At 35.9% G+C, this 20,178-nt stretch overlaps 1 protein-coding gene across 2 annotated transcripts in view; it reads left to right on the top strand.

The window, feature by feature from the left end:
- NELL1 (neural EGFL like 1) overlaps positions 1 to 20,178 on the top strand; it is a 564,211-nt gene that overhangs the window by 190,073 nt on the left and 353,960 nt on the right. For both annotated transcript variants that reach the window (XM_034417254.3, XM_034417255.3), the window contains exons 6-8: positions 9,919 to 9,991; positions 12,696 to 12,778; positions 18,856 to 18,990. In XM_034417254.3, the coding sequence (XP_034273145.2) occupies positions 9,919 to 9,991; positions 12,696 to 12,778; positions 18,856 to 18,990 (291 nt within the window). The remainder of the gene's footprint in view (positions 1 to 9,918; positions 9,992 to 12,695; positions 12,779 to 18,855; positions 18,991 to 20,178) is intronic.

The following is a 20,178-nucleotide window of genomic DNA, read 5'->3' on the forward strand; positions in this document are numbered from 1 at the left end:
TACCTTTTACCTTAAACTGTCTACCGTGGACTTTTCACGTTTCTTAAAATGTCCCTAAGGGGGCGTGCATAAGCGCACCAGCGTGCCTACTGTCCCTGTCCTACTGTTCCCATTTATATGTACTCATTTTATGTGTTTATGGCTATGTTTTGCTTATTTATATCCTTTTATTTGTGCCAATTTTTTTTTCATATGTCCATGTCTATGTCTATACTGTTACCTTTTTCCTTGTACTTGTTGACAAATAAAATAAAATAAATAAAAATATAAATAAAAATATAAATAAATAAATAAATAAATAAATAAATAAATAAATAAATAAGAAAGATAAAGGTTTCCCCTGTCCAGTCGTGACTGACTCTAGGGGGCAGTGCTAATCTTTGTTTCTTAGCCAAAGAAACCAGCATAGTCTGAAGACACTTCCGTGGTCATATGGCCAGCATGACTATATGCCAAGGTACATGGAACGGTGTTACTTTCTCACTGAGATGGTGCCTTTTTGTCTACTCACATTTGCATGCTTTCAAACTGCTAGAGTGGCAGGAGCAGAGGCAAATAATGGAAGTTTGCCCTGTCACATGACACTCATATCTTGAACCCAGACTGTCAGCTTTTCAGCTGACAAATTCAGCATCTTTAACTGCTGAGGCATTGCACCCCCTTCTTCCCATAACTCCTCTGATTATAGATGAAGGATATTGTGAAACTAGTTGGATGTTTCTGGTTCTTTCCCAGATGAATACTTTTAATAGCTTTTGGAAGACAATTCATAGAGTGTGCAATTACCTGCATTTTCTTGAAACTGTCACACTGGGCTGCCAAAACTTCAGTAGTTACAATGGTTGAAGGAACCATTAGATGCAGACATGAAATAGTCACAGAACTGGCTTTACACAAACAAAAGATTGCTCAATTTGTCCATTCAGTACGAACACTCTAAGAGGTTTTAATATGATAGATAATTTTAATGCATTTTCCCCATTTAAATTTTGATGGAGAAATGCTTCAATGCCTAGTCTTTATTTCTCTGCTTAATGGTTGAGCTGTCACCCTGAAGTGAAATTGATGGCATTATTTTATTTTACAGCTGTTGGGCTGTTTTTGTTGGCTTTTTAAAAAACTTCAGCTGCTTCCTATAATTCTGCAGATGGAAAACATATGTTTATGGACATACAATGTGCCCACACAAAACTGCAGACATATACTATTAGTAACAGTAGTAATATGATTTAGACATCTGCAATTCTTATTTGATAGAAACAGCTGACATTGAAGAACTGATGGATATTATCCAAGTATATGTTAATATTTTTTATACATCAACACTTTGAAACCGCAGGATAGTTGCTAATAGGATAACAAACTGCCAGTTTTTATAGATCATAATGAGAGCAGACAAGTGTTTTTCTTTGGTCTATGAATGTCTGAGTATTTTACTAACTCTGTAGGGCAAAAAACATTTAATTGGTTGTATTTTAAGCTTGCTTGTTATAATGTTACAAGTGTTACATTTTGTTCTTATTAACCAGTGCTAAAACATATCCTTTTGATAGTGTATAAGCAATGTGCAGTCTGTCAGGGTTCCAAGTAACACCCCCAACAAAAGTAGACTCCAAAACTTGAAGTTCCTCAAAGTTCCATTTTATTAGAGATGTCATATTGGCATATCTGTGAAAACCTGAATCTGAAAGCTTCCAGGTTTTCCCCACCCAAAGGAAAGTCCAAGTCCCTGCCGAGTACCCACAAATCCATCACATGGCCCAATCAAAGCACCGTCCCAACTGGAGATGCCTCCCAGTCACACCCCTCCAAGTGCAGGGCAGATGTCCTTGACTCTCTGAGAAAGGAATGTTATTATGACTATATATCACCCCTGCTCCATACAAACCCCCCTCCCAGCTTCCCACAGCAGTAGATGTGGCAGGCCTGAAGGCCCAATTGTAAAAGATGGCTTCCAGGCCTGACACAGTCCTTATTCTTACATTTACATACCCAGCAAAAGAACTTCATTTTCCTCATCGAAATAAGTTGCTTCAGGGTTTTAGTGTACAAAACTTTTTTTGTAAATATTCCCACAAAAAAGAGTATGTTTCAACAAACATTTTTCTTTTGATTCTTGGAAGGAATAATGCCTTCGAAGTTCTACTTTATGAAAATTATCTAATCTTATTTTGATTGCTAAGAGGGAAGCAGTATATATCTTTGGCTCCTCTTTTTAAGATAAGAATAATTCAAAATATTCAGGAATGTGATCTGTTCCTATTCTTCATGTTATCCAGTGCAACATTCAATTATTTTCTGTTATGATAATTAGGTCCTTACTAGATAATATTGAATTCTTGTAGTTCGGAAGATTTTTTTGTTGTTGTTGGGAGAAAGAAAAAAAAATCTAACAGTTTAAAGGAAATCCTCACAGCACCTTTCCAAGTAGTAATTCTCATTGAAATGTTCTATCTGTAAAATCAATATGGTTTTGCACTAGTCAGACTGGAAGCCATTTATTTAGATGCAAAATATCTTCTTAAAAAAGTAGCTAGAAATAAGCTTTTAAAAAAGAGTGAGCATTCTGTTTCTGTCTTCATTACAAAGAGAAACCCCCCTGCAATGTTGAAGCTGTAAAGAAAAACAAAATATTGAAGATGTGTTGAGCATTCATATTATATACCATATATACAATGTAGGTGTGTGTATACACATGTATATATATGTATATATATGTTTTCTGAGGTTTTCGCGGGTGTTTGTATGTAGGTCTTTGGTTATTCAGGTTTTCTCCCGCATAAAATTGGAGGTTTCTTGGCAATGTTTCGACGAAGTCTCATTTGTCATCTTCAGGCTGGTGTTCTCGGCTTCGTGCTTCTAGGCGTTTTTGCCATGGGCTTCCTTCTAGGTATCTAAGTATAAGTTCTTCTTTTTTAGATGGATCTTAAAATTCTTCTTATTCAGGAAGCACTGTCCATCTCCCAAGTCCAGCATTGCTTATTGGCACTTCCAGACTGAGGTTGTGATCCATCCATGCTGTGGATTAATTATCAAGGGAACTCTATGACACATCATCATCATCACTGATGAAAATGTGCAATAACTTCTTCCTGCTGTAGTTTCTTGTTTCAGAAATGTCCTTTTGCTAGAGTTTTTGCAAAAATTGTTGGTTTTCACTTTATACTCTATTGTTATTGGCAATAGTTTAGCACACATGGACTGAAAGGTCTCTGCTTGCCTTTTTGTCAAGATGGTAATCATGGGTGTGTATCTCTGTCTCTATCATCTCTTCTCTCTATCATCTCTTCTCTCTATCACATTTCTCTCTATCATCTTTATCTCTATCATCTCTCTCTCCCCCCCCTTCACTATCACCATCTCCAATTTATTAAATTTCTACAAAGGATTATATAAGAAAGGAAAAACATAAGGGGTGAATAAGAAAAAATAGAAAAGTAACTTCTGACTTTCTTCAGTACAAATGTAAAATACATTAACCTTTTGTTCTAAAATACAATAGTACATAGTATTTTTATAATCTTAGTCAGTTTTAATCATCAAATTCCAACATTAAAATTTCACTTCTTTCAGTTTCAAGCAAAAAGTTCAAAGTGGTCCCCATGTAGAAACAAAGCTAGATAAAGTCTTTTCTTTAATAAAACAATTTCAGCATCTCAGCCAATTCCATTAACTTCACCATTCATTCTTCCATTGCAGGAATCAGTGGTTCCTTCCATCTCTGTGCAGGAAAAACTCTCACTGTTCATAACTTATATAGCAATGATGGTGAACCTTTTTGGCACCGAGTGCCGAAAGGTCGCGTGGAAACACTGCATGTGTGCGCGAACACGCTTATTGGAACCATGCTCCAGAAAAGCGGAACTTCTGGGTTCTAACGCACATGCGTGCTTTATGATCAGCTGGCCGGCGTGCATGCACAGGCTGGTTTTTGGCACTGTCGTGAGCATGAAGGGATCACGCTCCAGAAAAGGCAAACTTCCGGGTTCTGGTGCGCATGTGCACCCGACGATCAGCTGGCTGGTGCATATGCGCACACCAGTTTTTGGCACTGCTGCGTGGGTGAAGGACAGCTGATCATCACACATGCATGCATACCAGAAACCCAAAAGACAAACAGGCAAGGCTGTGTGTGCCGGGCGACATGGCTTCGTGTGCCACTTTGGGCATGCATGCCATAGGCTCGCCATCACGGCTATATAAAAACAAAGTCCCGTTTTTTTCTCTCTCAAGTCAGGATGGTCATATTCTGACTGGCTTTTTGTTAGCACTACAGATATTTACCACAGAAGTGAATAAAGAACAGTTTACTCAACATTCTTCCAGGGTTCTGCAGGATTCTCAGTTTTCCATGATGAATTTCCACATGGAATAATAAAAAAAAAAAATTAATGGGTTTGTAGCTTTTGTGGAACCTCTACTGATACCTGCTCTTCACCATTAGATTATGAGATGGATTTTTTAATACTCATCTTCAGAACTTAATGTCTGCAGCTTATCATTTTGAGTCTTTTTTTTTTTGCAGTGTCATTATGCTTGTTGCTGTGTCCTTTGAAACTGATTCAATTAAAATGATTAATTTATTTAGTTTTATTTTACCCTGATTACTTTATGGCTTGTAACCTATCCCCATTTGGATAGCAGGCAGGCTAAAATTCTTTTCATAAGTCAAAATGAGTGAATTCTTATAATAATGTATGTCATTCCAGACCAAGCAGAATGCTGTGCAATGAAACCATGGACCCAGGTGCTGTAGGATTGCATTAGTGAATGCTAACTTACAGTGCCAATGGACCTGTAACTGAATGTTCTCCTGCAACATTTGCTGTTATGATCCATTCATGTCAGGCTAGAGTTTAGTCTGCAGTTTGACATTCCCTGTCTCAGGAACTCATTAGTGGCTGTTAGACTGGTTTTCTCTGAAAGCTGCTTTTTACAATCACACACCCATTATAGTTGCACCTAAATGAATGAAAATGATCTATCTGCCTGATAAGTAGCTAATTACCTTGCATAATAAAAAAAGCACATCATTTAATGATCCAAAAACAGTGAATAGGATTTTGACATTTAGATAGCATCAGTGGTGGGTTTCAAATTTTTTTACTACCGGTTCTGTGGGTTTGGCTTGGTAGGCGTGACATGGCTTGGTGGGTGTGGCTTAGTGGGCATGGCGGGGCAGAATACTGTAAAATCTCCATTCCCACCCCACTCCAGGGGAAGGATACTATAAAATCTCCATTCCCTCCCCAATCCAGGAAAATGTTACTACAAAATCCCCATTTCCTCCCAATCAGCTGGGACTCAGGAGGCAGAGAATAGATGGGGGCGGGGCCACTCAGAATTTTTACTACTGGTTCTCAGAACTACTCAAAATTTTCACTACCAGTTCTCCAGAACTGGTCAGAACTTGCTGAAACCCACCTCTGGATAGCATGTAACCTGGGCTAAGCTTGGCCCAGGATCTTTTTTGAGCTTAGAGGTAATGCTTTAAAAGTAAATCAAACGGGGAACATTTATTTGATTAGAGTGGACGCATTTTAAAAAAACAAACCAAAACCCGTAAAAATTTATATAGTGACGTTTAAAGCAAGAGAACAAATCATGTTTTATTCTTAATCAGAGGTGATGTGATGTGATATGGTGTGATTAAATAAACTGGGTGCTTATTTGATTTTATTTTAATTTAAAATCCTCAATCCATTTCTAATCATAGAAAGCTACATTTGGCCCTAAGTACAGATATGGATCTTTGGGTATACAGCTGAATGAAAGCAGTTTTTACAAGCACCATAATGTAGATTAATGGGGTTATCCATCTGGATGTTCATTTTATGGGTAAAACTCGGTTCTTTTGGATAGAAAAAAAAATCCTTGGTTTTTATTCCTACCTATTTAATTATTGATTTCAGCTGCGTGAAGCTTGTATGTATTTTGTTTCTACACATTGATTGGGCAACATACATTTTTCTTTTTAAAAATTGCTATTAATGTTCTGTGAGACTTGTGCAGTAATCTGGTTATTTTCATTAAATTTTTCAATTAATATTTGATTTTGAAATAACAAGAGGGAAGTAATACCCACAGATCAACCTTTGCTTTTAGAGCAAGTGAACATATAAATGTTACATGATGCTGCATTTGCAAAGCTTGAAGCACTAAGGCCTATATTTTATTTATAGTACAAGCTTTGTATTCTGGGTAAGATACAGTGTACTCCATCTGCAGCACTCTAGTTGTAACTAATCTTCGTCAAGTCAGTCTATTTCATTGTCAAAGGCAAGCTTTAATGAAACAATTAATTCTTTTTTCACCTCTGTAGAATTTTCAGAATGAATACCTCATTTAAATTCTAGTCTGAGGCTGTATTTAAAAAATGAAAGCAGTACTATCTGCCACAAACATTGCCTTATTTCTTCTCATATCATACTGAAGATAGCAAGATAATCAAGAGAAGATAAAATAAAGACACTTTCTGGGAGGTGAAGGCATGATTGTAGGATCAGTGATGAATTTAGCTTCAGTTCTGAATAGATCTGGAATTTTTTTCAAGGGTTTTTTTTTTTTTTTTTGCTCTCAATTTATTTTTCCTTTCTCTTCTGCACAAAAATCTTGTTCAGTTATAAAGTGATGTGATGAACCTCTTGAGGTAAATATGATTACGCCTAGAAAGGCCACTTAACCAGTCTGGGATTAAATGAAAATATTCAAAATGGGCATGTTTACATTTTTGATGTTATAAATTTTTTATTTATTTTATTATATAAAATACAAAGAAAAAATAAAAATAAAAATAGGAAAGGAAAGGAAGGAAAGGAAAAGGAGCGGGGAAAAGGGGATATGATATAAGAAAAAAAAAAGGCATTGACTTCCAACTCTTCTTAGCACAGTACAAGATAAAAACATTCTAACCTCAACTTTTTGCTTTTACACATTAATATATAACTAGCCATTTCTATAATGACAAAGTCTTTCTGATCAACAAAACCAAAGTCAAAGTTTCATTTTTTTTTATCACAAATACAAAATCCAGAAGTGATATCCAAATGAGAATAAAATAATCAATTTAACCATTCCTGCTTTATCTTCCTTGCTATGGAAATAGTATGATTACATTTTTTAGTGGAATAGCACCTGTTGAAAGGCAAGAGAAAGGAACAAACCACATTATTAATACAGGGACAGTGATGAGAAAGGGAGGGACATGTTGCTAGTCCTCCATATAATAGAAAGACAAAATAGAACATCTGAAAGGTATGATAGGCTGCTAGTTATTTTCCAAGTCCTGCTATGCTGCCTCACTGTGGTAAAATAATGCATGAGGTCTGTTGGGAGTGTACACCAATAATGCATACTCCCAGTAGGGCCAACTCATCATGTGAAGGTCATCTCAGCTGCTAAAAGGAACAGGCACTTATATTGCAGTAGTGATAACATACTTGCAAAGGAAGATAATGGCAAACCACTTCTGTATTTTTCAACAAAGTCACATTGATCAACAAAATAGAGCAATTGTTGATATAGTGCTAGATGATGGGCTTCGGATCAGAGGGCACTCACCACTGAGGAAGAATTGTAGATCTTTAGAAACCTAATGGTATTTGTGATGCAGATGAAAGCCTTCCATATGTCCAGTTGCTAATGTTACAATGCAAGAAAAGAAAGCCCAAAGTTGAAAAAGACAGAATCGCCATAGGAATATGGAGAGAAGTAGCATGGACATTTGAAAATTCAATACAATGAAAGATGAAATGAATCAACTACAGACTAACATTATGGATATCATCCAAATTGAAAAGATTGGAATTGGACACTTTCCATAAGAAGATTATGCTGTTCACTATTCAGGGCATGAAAAACAAAGAAGAGAATTGTACAGCTTTCATAGGAAGACTATAATAATGGAGTACTGTGCTTGGGTACAGTGCAGTCAATGATTCAACAATATCATTAAAATTTCTGGGCATCCATTTACTATTCTTATTCAAGTTGATGCTCCAACTACTGAAGCAAAAGAAGCGGAATTTGAATAGTTTTATGGCTGGTTTGAAACCGACACAATATGCAAGTATGTGCTGTTGAGGATGAAGACCAGAAAGCGAAGATGGAAACAGTAAGGATCAAAATGTAACTATATTACATGGCTAATGAAACAGAATAATGACTTACCAGTATCTTCCAATCCAGTCTTGTTTTTATACTAATATAGTCTTCAAACAACGAAACCAATGTCTAGAAACATGGATGGAACACACAGAAATGAAATAAAATTGATACAAAGAAGAGTTCAGTTATATAGTAATAGAAAAGATGTAACTGAGCTATGTGTAACAAAACACAAACTTCTCAAATCTTTTGGATTCAAATGAAGTTAAAGTGGAAGAATAAAACCAACCAATTTCAAATATATTGGATACAATATATATCCATAATTTTCAAGGACAACGTGAAGAATTGCTTTGAAACTGTGGACCTCATGGATAAGAAACAGAAGAACTGTGAAATGAAATGAAATTATTAAGTATAAAAGTGAAAAGAGATTGCAAAAGATCAAAAAATTGGAGAAAGCAAGCTGTAGTATATGGTGATATAGTCGAACTATGTGCTGTGTTTTGTTCTGACTGCATCTTTCAGAGAATCTTCTGTCCTGTATTATATGGTGTGATAGTTTTGATACTTGTTCAGTTTATGTTATATGATGATGAGGCACTGCATTCACTAGTACCTGAAAAAATGATGAAAATAATGATTTGGGTTAAGTAGGCACTGAGCATAGACATACCACAATAAAAGTTTATGCATATGTTGATATATTATATCAATTTCCTAAAGTTTCAAAGTTATTTCAGTATATTTCGACTCAGATATGGACTCTGTATATAACTGAGTCCATATCATTCTAATATCTATGAATTTTAGCCTGTTGTACCATGAACAATCAGTTATGTATGCAACCTTTATATGTTGCTATTTTGCAAAATGAGATTCAGTATTAATGCATACAAATGTTGCAAATTTGGTACTTTTATAAAAATGTTCATAGTTCTACTATTGCACTAAACCAAAGTGGGCTTCATAACCAATTTCAATGGGGAAAAATTGTAAAAGAGGCACAAATATGAATTATTTTAACAGTGCATTCATGTCTATTGAGAACTCTGCTGAATTTCATAGGATCCATATCCAGGTCAATAGAATTACATGAGAACCGTCCGTATAGGATTCATATTAACTAGGGCAGATGACATGTGGTGGGGTGACTTTTCCTCTCACTTTCAATAGGCATGTCCAGGGAGTGTTAAGGCTATGAAATTGAGCATCCACATCTTCCATTGGTCTGCTTCTGATTATTCCCCCTCCCGCTACCCAGTGGTGGGTTGCTACTGGTTCGCACTGGATCGGGCAAACTGGTAGTGGCAGCGGCGGAAGGCTCCACTCACCTGCCCGGATGCTTCTGTGTATGCGCAGAAGCGCCCCATGCGCACACGAGCAAACTGATAGCAATGGGATTTGGAACCCGCCCCTGCCACTACCATATATATACAGTGATGATAGTAGAATTTTTTTAATCATTGTATTAAGAGGTTTTCCATTGACAAAGCTTTCTCCCTCCCTTCCATTCCAATGGTGCCTCTGGCTCCTGATTTTTATTCTATGAAGTTTAGGATCTTTCTGGTATCATATATTTTCATCTGGTCTCTAAGTTCATTAGTTTACTTTACTTGCAAAGATGCCCGAAAAAGGTTAAATGATTTTTTTTTGTTTTAGAAAAAGAAAATATAGCTCATTATTTTAAATTAATATGAATCTAAAGTATAACTGTCAATTTCTTTAGCCTAAGAATAGATGAGTAGTGAATGATTTTGTGTACTTTAATTGTGTTGCTATATATTATCAGCTTTCTCTTCTGTTACAAAGGGTATCATTCAAGATGCGAAAGTCATCTTTATGCCTAATGGATATATAACTCAGTGTCCTAATCTGAATCGCAGTAAGTAGCAGTTTATATTTAGCATATTAAGTTATATTTATATTGCTTAACGTACTGTGTTTTGCAAACCTTGTTGATTGTTGTTAAAGCATGTGATAATCCCAGGTTATGCGTGAGGAATTAATATGCATTTTTTTTCAGTTCAAGGCAAGAAAGTACATACGATGAAGGCTGCATATATTATATGAAGTGATATAGTCCTTTAGGGCCCACCCCAGCTTCAAAAAAATCATCTGTTTTATTCACCGGGAGGAGGGGGTGTCACATACATTTGTTTATGTTTTTAGGAAATTGCTTTTATCATCGAGTTTGAGAATTCATGTGTATGCCCTTCTGCAAACAGCCTTCACCATACTGCTAAAATAGATTGTAATTCATTCTTAGTCCCTCTTTTCCATCCTTGTTTTTTGCCTTCCTCATTCATTCTTCAGGAAATAGAGTGTTGTTTTTCTTCCAGACTATAGATAACAAGGAGAATATAACTCCTAGACTTAGTACTCCTATATGATAATGTGCATTTTATATAAAACATGGATATTTATTTTCTAAATTGAATTTATCATAAAGCTGAATTATAGCTTCCTAGACAACTGTTTTCTTTCTTTTTCCACATATTGCCACCTTTTTTAATGCCTTTAGGCAGGGAAGTCATCAGCATTCTTAAGAAGCAAAAGAACTAAGATACTCTTACATGGTGATTGTATCATATGCAGTTTACTCATAGTTTAAAGCTAAAGGTTTCCCCTGTCCAGTCATATCCAACTCTGGAGGGCAGTGCTCATGTCTGTTTCTTAGCTGAAGATGCCAGTGTTGTCTGAGAAGGCTTCTGTGGTCATGTGGTCAGTGTGACTATATGTAAAGGCACACAGAACACTGTTACCTTCCCACCAAAGTGGTATCTGTTTATCTACTTGCATTTGCATGCTTTCTTACTAATTGGTGGCCAGGGGGCAAATGATGGGAGTTCACCTGCCATGCAGCACTCGGGTCGAACCCAGATTGTCAGCTGACAAGCTCAGCATTTTTAATCACTGAGCCATCGTGCCCCCATTGTTTACTAACATATAACCAAAGTATTTGGGAACCTTGGAAAGGAATTTAAATAAGTGATAGGTTTCCATGCAGTGGGTATGTTCAACTAGAGGCTGGTAGTCATTTATTAGGAAATGTTTTAATTTGGATTTCTGCACTGAGCAAGTATTGCTATTTTACTTGCTATTCTACTTGCTATTCCCTAATGAGGCCTTCCAATTTTGTAACTCTATGTTTCTAAAATAACAAATATTTTGAGTGTTTTTGTATGATATTGCCAAATCCTTATTTTTATAAAGGGAAATCATTTAATATTAAAATTTCATTTGGAAGTTTTGGAATTTTTAAATTAATCCATTGGTAACCAGTGATTCTTAAGTTTTTATAAGAAGTTAATAATATTGCCTCTTCATTAAATTTGCCCTATGGCTGATTTATAGCATTGGGAATCTTTATGACTGTTACTCTTTTCAACAAAAAACTTCCTATAGTAAGGAATAAATAAAGGGCAAAAGCATCTGTGCCATCATGAAAAGAATAACATAAGCTATTCTGACTTCAGATAAAAGCAGAATGTCTTGCTTTTTGTTAAGAAATATCTGTCTATCATGAATAAAGGTACTCTTTGCCTATCCTTCCTGGTTAGGATCCTTCCTAGTCAGGATCCTTCCTGGTTAGGATTAAATCTTCCTTCTAAGATTTAATTGCAGAAATGTTTTTGGTTAGAATCCTAGTCTATTTGCATGTGGATTTGTGTGTATATCAACAAATCACAATGTTAAAAGTACACATTGAGATTATCTCAAGTAATGTAGACCTAAAGTCCTTTAAGAGATATATGCAGTTTCACATTCTGCTTCATTATTTTGTTAGTCCAAATGTTCTTCTGGTCCTCAGGATTATAACCATTATAATTGCATTTCTTCTGCGAACTGATTTCCGAGCAACAGGACAAAAATAGCAATGGAAAATTAGAATTTGCAATTAAAATTGGTTAACTTTCAATTAACAGTGCAAATAAAATGAATATAGAAACCTATTGTCTAAATTTTGCAATTTAACTGTAGACCTCTGCCCATTCGGTTTACCTTATATAAATTGATAGTTATCCAATAATTACTCTACATTTATTATTCAATTTTGCAGTAGAAGTACATCCATATTTTTCCCCTTCCAAGCTCCTTTTGGAATGACAACAGTGGCTTTTCAGAGCTAAACCAACCTGGAGGCTATGCTTCTTCTTCATATCTGGTTGGTTAGGCATGGAAATGCCAATTATTGCTTGGAGCAGCATCAAAGGCATTTTGCTGGTTTATGTCAGATTGCTTCTCATTCATGATGGTGGTGGGTTCTTCTAGGCAAGTAGTAGGCAATAAGCGTGGAGAATACAAATTGTGAACTGTGAACATTACCTATTCAAATGAGAAAGACAATAGGCTTACATAGCAACAGCTTGTTTCACCATGGTAGTAAGAAAAGGGGAAAGCATTTTGATCAGGCTTTCAAAACCGTAATAGTGCCCAGTGTCATTCATCTATAGATTTCCTAATCTAACAGTTACGATGTTCCAATCAATATCTGTTTGGCTTCTAAACGTTAAACACATTGTGTTTTATATCTTTGTTCAGTCTGGTTTTTAATACTACGATATTTATTCTTTCTTTTTATTGAGCCTGCCCTACCTGCAGTGACTTCTTAAGCCTGGTACAAGGAATTATGGATTTACAAGAACTTCTGGCTAAAATGACAGCAAAAGTAGGTACCTGCCTCTTACTCACAATTTTTAATCCAAGTTGCCATTTCCTCCATCTGTTAAGACCACTATGTATTTCTCCACTGTTTGTCAATGGGTTTCAGAAGTCTTCAAACTTGTCAGCTTTAAGACTTGTGGACTTCTCCAGCCAGCTATGCTGGTTGGAGAATTCTGGGAGTTGAAATCCACAAGTCTTAAAGCTGCCAAGTTTGGGAACCCCTGACTTTATTTGAACTTAATCCATATTATAAGAACTTATTAAATCAGATCGAGAGTCCTGAGAATTGATAAAGGAGAAAAATTGTAGCTCCGGGTTGAAATGAGAGGTTCTTGATACACTCTGAATTTGGTTGTTTTCTTGCAGATGTTTCATTACCCAAACTAGGTAACATCACTAGTGCTCAAAGCATTGATGATATCATCTAGTAAGGAAACATCTGCAGGATCTGAGAGTGTCACAAAACTGTCTGCAAATAAGCATTTCAATACTCTGGCAAGTATGTTCTGTCCATATCCTGGCTGTTGTTTAAGACGAGGGGGAAGAAGATGGAAGCAAAGAGAAAGAATAAAAATGGGGTGGAACCAATAGCTTGCTCTGCCATCAGTTGGTCTGTATACTCTATGTGTGTTTCATAATGCTTTGAATTGACTGTGGGTCTAGAGAAAACAAGGATTTTTTTCTATTGTAATAGAAAATGTTAATTGCATGGAATTGTGCTATATTGTAGACAAACCTGTGGTTCATTATAGACCATTGTTGGATGAGTCGGATGTAGGATGAGTCTACCAGAATAATCAACATTTACGTATGATAAAGCAGAGAAATGACTGCTACGGTTATAAAACATTGTTATGAATCCTGCTGATTTCAGTAAAAGGTATATTATCTGAGACTAACCCATTGAACATACACATAGAATATTTCTGAATAAACATGTGCAGACTTGTAGTATTGTTTCCAACTGAAAACAGTGGAATTAAAATTTAAAAGTTCTTGGCCTTTTTGTTTTAAATAAAAGCTTTGAATGAAAAGTATACCAGGCTGCAGAGTCTGCATGAATTTACAGATATAGATCTTGTTTTAGTGTTCATTTTTTTTCCTTAGATTGTTTATTGAAGCTCCATCTTCATTTAAGTATGCCCTATTTTTACAGCATGGTTTGAAAAGGGTTGTTTGGAAAAAGAAAAATATTAGATTTCACCTCATATTACTGCAAGAAAGTAAGACAATTCTGAGGCATTCTAGTGGATTTAATGTATGCTGAGTCAGTCCTAATTGAGTGACTTGTAATTTTAATTTGGCATATTACCAGGGGTGAAATCCAGCAGGTTCTGACAGGGTCTGGAGAACCGATAGCGGAAATTTTGAGGAGTTCAGAGAACCGGTAATGGAAATTTTGAGTAGTTCGGAGAACCGGCAAATACCACCTCTGGCTGGCCCCAGAGTGGGGTGGGAATGATGTTTTACAGTAACCTTCCCCTGCCACACTCACCAAGCCACACCCATCAAGCCACACTATGCCCACCAAGCCATGCCCACAGAACCAGTAGTAAAAAAAAAAAGGATTTTACTACTGCATATTACATTGTTTCTATTTTTATTAATGAATACAGAATCCATGTGTTACTTTTGTTTCAACAGTCCCTGTGGGACAGGGATGGGTTCTAGTTACCTTTACTACTGGTTCGTATCGTGTCCACGTGCACTCTTCTGCGCGTGCGCAGATCTACTTTGATTACGTCTGGGTCAGTGGGCAGAGCCTCCCGCCGGTTTTACTACCGGTTCTTGTGAACCGGTCCAAACCGGGGGCAACCCACCACTGTGGGATCTATCAAAGTCGGCAACATGAAAGACAGAGAATCACAATGGAAACCCTGTCCATTTTTTTGTATGTTTCAAAGGGCAAGGGCTTCCATTGGATGTTCTACCTTATTGCTGATGTTGATGCTTCCCTGCAAACACTATTAAGTAGTGACTATGAGTCATCTTTTGTATTCTCCCACCCACATTAATTCTGAATAGGGTGGTGCACCAAGAACAGACAAGAAAAATGTGTGTGTGTCTGTCTGTGTGTATGTTGTGTTGTATATATTCCTTAATAGTCTTTTCATAGCCTTTAAATAGACTTAAAAGGCATTTTGCAATGCCTTTTGCAAAAGAAAGAACAATTGATTCTCTTTTGCAAAAGAACAATTGCTTCTCTCATCATTAATTTGGTCTTTAACATCACAGTATAGAATCTAATAAATGCCAATAAATAATGCTAAGTATTCCAACAATGCATTCTGGAAAGATACCCAGATGGGCTTACTAAACTTTTAGAAGCCGTTTAGGGTGCCTAATAATCACTAAAAGTACATTTTATTTTAAATTGGTCCATATTTTCAAGTAAATATTTTGAAGCAACATTGCTTAATTATGAATAAAGATAGTACAACATTTTAATAAATGTAAATGCAGAAATGTTTTGATGGTGAAATGTTTGCATTGGAAGAGGGGTAGTCTTATACGGCGAGTATAGCCCAAACCCTATATTTTAACAGGAAAAGTCGGTGGTCGTCTTATACGCCCAGTCGTCTCATACGCCGGAAAATACAGTATTTGGTTTATCAAAGAATAATGACTTTTGAAGCATAAAATAAAGTTTTGGACTCAGGGGAGCTTTAAAATCCCATCTGATGATGAACTTGAATCACTTACAAATTTAGAAAAATCATATCAGAGTTAAAAAAAAATTAACAACACAGCTAAAAACATACCATCATTTAATAAATGCATATTGCCATTTATCTTCCCAAGTCTAGAATTTGTGCTGATTTTATGGTTCTATATTTTAAAAAGATGTGCCTACATAGAGGGCATCCCAGGTTGACTATCTGTGCTCAGAAGACAAACAGATCCAGGCCTGGTGAATGAATTTCACAACATCGGAAGCTGGACTGAAAAAAGTGAAGGGAAAAAAAAACACCTGAAAGAAGATAATAGGCGACACTCTTATATATTCTGTACACTTATGCAATTTTTATAAAAATATATCCATGAATCTTTTTGAGAGCTACAGAGAAATGTAAAATTCAAGAAGGTAGCACTTCAGTGAAGGATTGCAGATCACTTTTCATATCACTTGATAAGTATTGCAAATCACTTTTGTAAATGATGCATTTTCCTCCATAAATTGTATATGATTAAGGAGTGTATGCATTAGGTTTGATTCAGAATAGATACTGCCCAGCTACAAATAAGGCCTTTCAAGTCAGATATGAAAACTATAATCAGAATATTATTTTCTGTTTTTTTCTGTTCTATTGTGCTTTATATAATTCAGATTTGAAACATACACAACAGCTTTAGAAGATAGTTTTATAAATCTTGTACAAGTGACAATTGAGTGAAAATGGGACATATTATCATAGCATAGGCCTAAAATAGAAAATAATGTGAATTTATACAAAGTGCAATATAATACATCTTAATGGATCTTTCTCTGGCAGTTTCAGTAAATAATTCTGTTAGCCATTTGAGAATTGCATCTGATATAGAATTTACGTCATAAGTATTAAATGCACAATCAATATAGAGTTCTAGATTCTTCACACTGTGCCTATGATCAAAAGGGTCCTAGGCAGAGAAGATTGTTATACAATGTGCAATTTCATATCAATTAGCAGATTGAACCAAATTATTTCTGCCTTCTTTTGAACTTGCAGTGAATTTTTTACAGTGTAAAACTGAGATATATAGCTTGGAGCTTATATTAATACCTGAAATTCTTATTAATGCTGGACATTCTTCTTTTATTTATGTATGTATGGGTTGGTGGATAGGTATGCATACACATACACACACACACATACACACACAGAGTGTCAAACTGGCAGGCCAGATGTGTCACACACAGGCCATGCCCACCCCAGCTCCATGAATAGGAAAAATGTCACGAAACGTTACATGACAGCAACGTGATGCTGTGAGTCTATAGCACACCTATGCTATAGAGCCAGCCATGACCCCTAAATGACTCCACAGGGATCCAAAAGTATAAAATCCACCCACTCTCAACTCCATTTTGGTCAGCTGTCCCAGAACTGCATGCTGTGTATGTGTGTTGTTTCTGTTCACCAATAAACAGAAACTTTCTTTCCAGTCAGCCTCCATTTTATTCCTGGCTTGGAACTGGAACTGGATTTTTCTTTTAACAATACATACTCACAAATACATATATGTGTAATGTTATTTTTAACTTTTTTTTCTTTTAAAAAAAGTTTAATGTCATCACTAACAGTGTTACACCAAAAAATTCAGCTGTTCGCCGGACTAATAGTAGTAGTGATAATATCACTACTTCGGTCCTTCGGGAGTCCTTTGGGAGTCCTTCGGGAGTAGAGTGGTATACAAATTCAATAAAATAAAATAAATAAATAAATCACCACTGTGGCAGTGGTGGGTTGCTCCTGGTTCGGCCTTGTTCAGCCGAGCTGGTAGTGGTGACGATGTGACGTCACCGAACCGGTTCTCTTTGTTTGGGAGCTGGGCCCTCCTGCATGCCCCCATGTTATTCCTACCTTTATTTCTTCTTTTTTAGCCCAGCTGATAGGCACAGCAGTGTGGATTGCTGCATCTCAGCTGGGCAGAAACCTAACGCACGTGCGAGCTTTGTTCGCACGCACGCAATGATTGCGAGCAAAGCGTGTGCACGAAGAGAACTGGTGGTAACGCTGGTTGGAACCCACCACTGGAGTGTGGGTACTACTTTTTGATAATTACAAAACCTGTTTTGAATGGGTCAGTGTCTACATATATTGATAATGCTAAAACAGGTACGTTTGATTTACATTAACGGCAATTCACACAGTTTTGCAAATCCTTCAAATACTTTGGAATTGAGAGCACATTTAAAGCACATTTTTTGATATATATTTTTTTAAACAAAAGTCTTTTTCCAGGGTTTTGTGGCTGCATTGAATCTGCTCCTAATTCCCAAAGAAGTATTTTCTCCTACTGCATGTTAAAGCTTTCCTTTTAGAGAAAATTTGTACAGCTTGTCAGTGAAATTGGCTTTCAGCAATTTGTACTGTATTAACAAGCAGCAAAGGAAGCAACATTTTCTTCTCTTCAAGGCAAGCAAGAGAAGCAAGAGAAATTAGGAGCAATTGATTTCACCATGGCCTGCAATAGCAGGTTTTCTTGAGAATGCTCAGAATAGGGCTTTGTATGAGCTGATCAGATGCTATATATAAGTGTCTACTTCTAGACACCTGTATCTTTGTAATTGCAAACCCACTGTTCCTAACCCCACTGATATTTTGTTTGTGCAATTCTGAAATGACCAGAAATCATACTCCTTTCTTTCTCACCCGATAATTTATTTTGATTATCTGTCAGAAACTTGGCTATGGAGGTGGCAAACTACTTATGTAGTAGGCTATGGACTTATGTGAACTATTCAGGCAGAAGCTTTAGTATTTTCAATTGAAAGAGCTCAAGAAACAGTAGATCTGGATATACAAATAGAATAGAACAGAACAGAATTCTTTATTGGCCAAGTGTGATTGGACACACAAGGAATTTGTCTTGGTGCATATGCTCTCAGTGTACATAAAAGATACATTCATCACATAAGGTACAACACTTAATGATATATAAAACTGTTCAGAACACTCCAGCTTAAGGGGAATCTGGAAGTTGGAGAGCTGAGTAGGGAAAGAGATTCAATTTGTCATTGAGTGCGAGATGCCTTCTTTGACAAACTATGATTTTCAAAAGGTCTTCTCATATTCATTGAATATCTGGAAGCTCTTGCTTTTTATGGCTTTCTTAATGAATAAAAAAGTAACATTTAAAGAAATTAATTGAATAATTATGTTTTGTTTGTATTATATAGTATGATCACCTTATATGAGGCATTTATACGTGTTGTTCTTTTCCAGCCTCGATCATAATTAGTGCTTGGTTTGTATTATTTTGATTGTAAATTTACCTCTTAGCCAGTTGCTATTGTCTGCTTCCTTCTCATAGAATTTCTTACTTCAGCGGTTTACATGAGTTCCTGAAATTAAATCAAGTAACTTTCTTTTATAGCTAAATTATGCAGAAATGAGACTTAGCCAGTTGGAAAACTGTCACTGTGAGAAGACTTGCCAAGTAAATGGAATCATCTACCGAGACAAAGACTCATGGGTAGAAGATGATCACTGCAGAAATTGCACATGTAAAGTAAGACACTTCTAACTTATCTATGAGGATAAAGCAACTTATTACAATTTGATATCGGTTCGTGGGTAGATCATATAAATTCGGTAGTAACCTTCACAAAAAGCAATATGTAGGTCTCGATTAGTGTGGTTAATGAATCTTATGAAATGCTTGCATTATTTGAATTCACACTATTCAAAGTTATATTTCTATGGGAAAGAAGATGATTGGTTCCACTCGATAGAAGTAGGTGAGGAAAAAAATTAAACATAAATTTCTATATGCATAATAATGAAAGATTACAGTAAAGGATAAAAAATACATATAATTTAAATTTACAAGAAGTTATAGAAAGGAAAATTAAAAAAAATGTATTGTAGATTCAGACATTCCAACATCTCATCCTGTTTTAGTGTTGCTATAACCACGTTTTATGTCATTCAGTGATGTCAAATTTTTGCTCTGATGTATTAAGGATCCTCTTCTTACAATAACAGAATTTTGGGTTGCATTAAGTGCAACTTGGTACCAATTTACAATTTTGTACTAAATGGAATATCGTATCACGTTACAGGTAGTCTTCCACTTATGATGCTTAACAACCATTCAAAGTTATAATGGACCTCAGAGCTACTTATAAACCATTTTCAAAGTTAAAACTCCTTCCCCCCAAGAAACACAGTCAAGTGATCTCAGCTTGGGCACTTGCCAACCAGGTCACCTTTATGGCCATTTGCAGCATCTCATAGTCACAGGACAGTGGTTTGTAATTTTTTTTTTTGCCAGTTTCTAGCATTCACTTCTAGGTGCCAGCTATTGAGGAAAATGGATTCGCTTAAATATTGTGCTCAGTGACCGTGGCATTTGCTTAATGACTGCAGTGTTTGCACTGCAAAAAAGTCTAGCCATGATGCCTTGATTTACAAATGAAATTATTTATTATTGTAATTCTGGGTTTAGTTATAGTCATAAATTAAGAACTACCAATATTAATTTGACACTAATTGTGACCTACCTGTGTAACATAAAGAAGAAAACAAAAAGTTTACTACTTAAATTATATTAGAAGGATTTATACATTTCAGAGCTTTCAGTGCACAGTTAAATGGCCTCTTTGTGATCACGGGAAAAAGAAACATTAATATTATGCTTAAGTTGTAATGTACATGACAGAAATATATATATATTATGTTACTAGTATTTATCATT

Source organism: Pantherophis guttatus, chromosome 1 (genome assembly GCF_059756535.1).
Source record: "Pantherophis guttatus breed Tessera chromosome 1, ASM5975653v1, whole genome shotgun sequence".
Lineage (NCBI taxonomy): Eukaryota > Metazoa > Chordata > Lepidosauria > Squamata > Colubridae > Pantherophis > Pantherophis guttatus.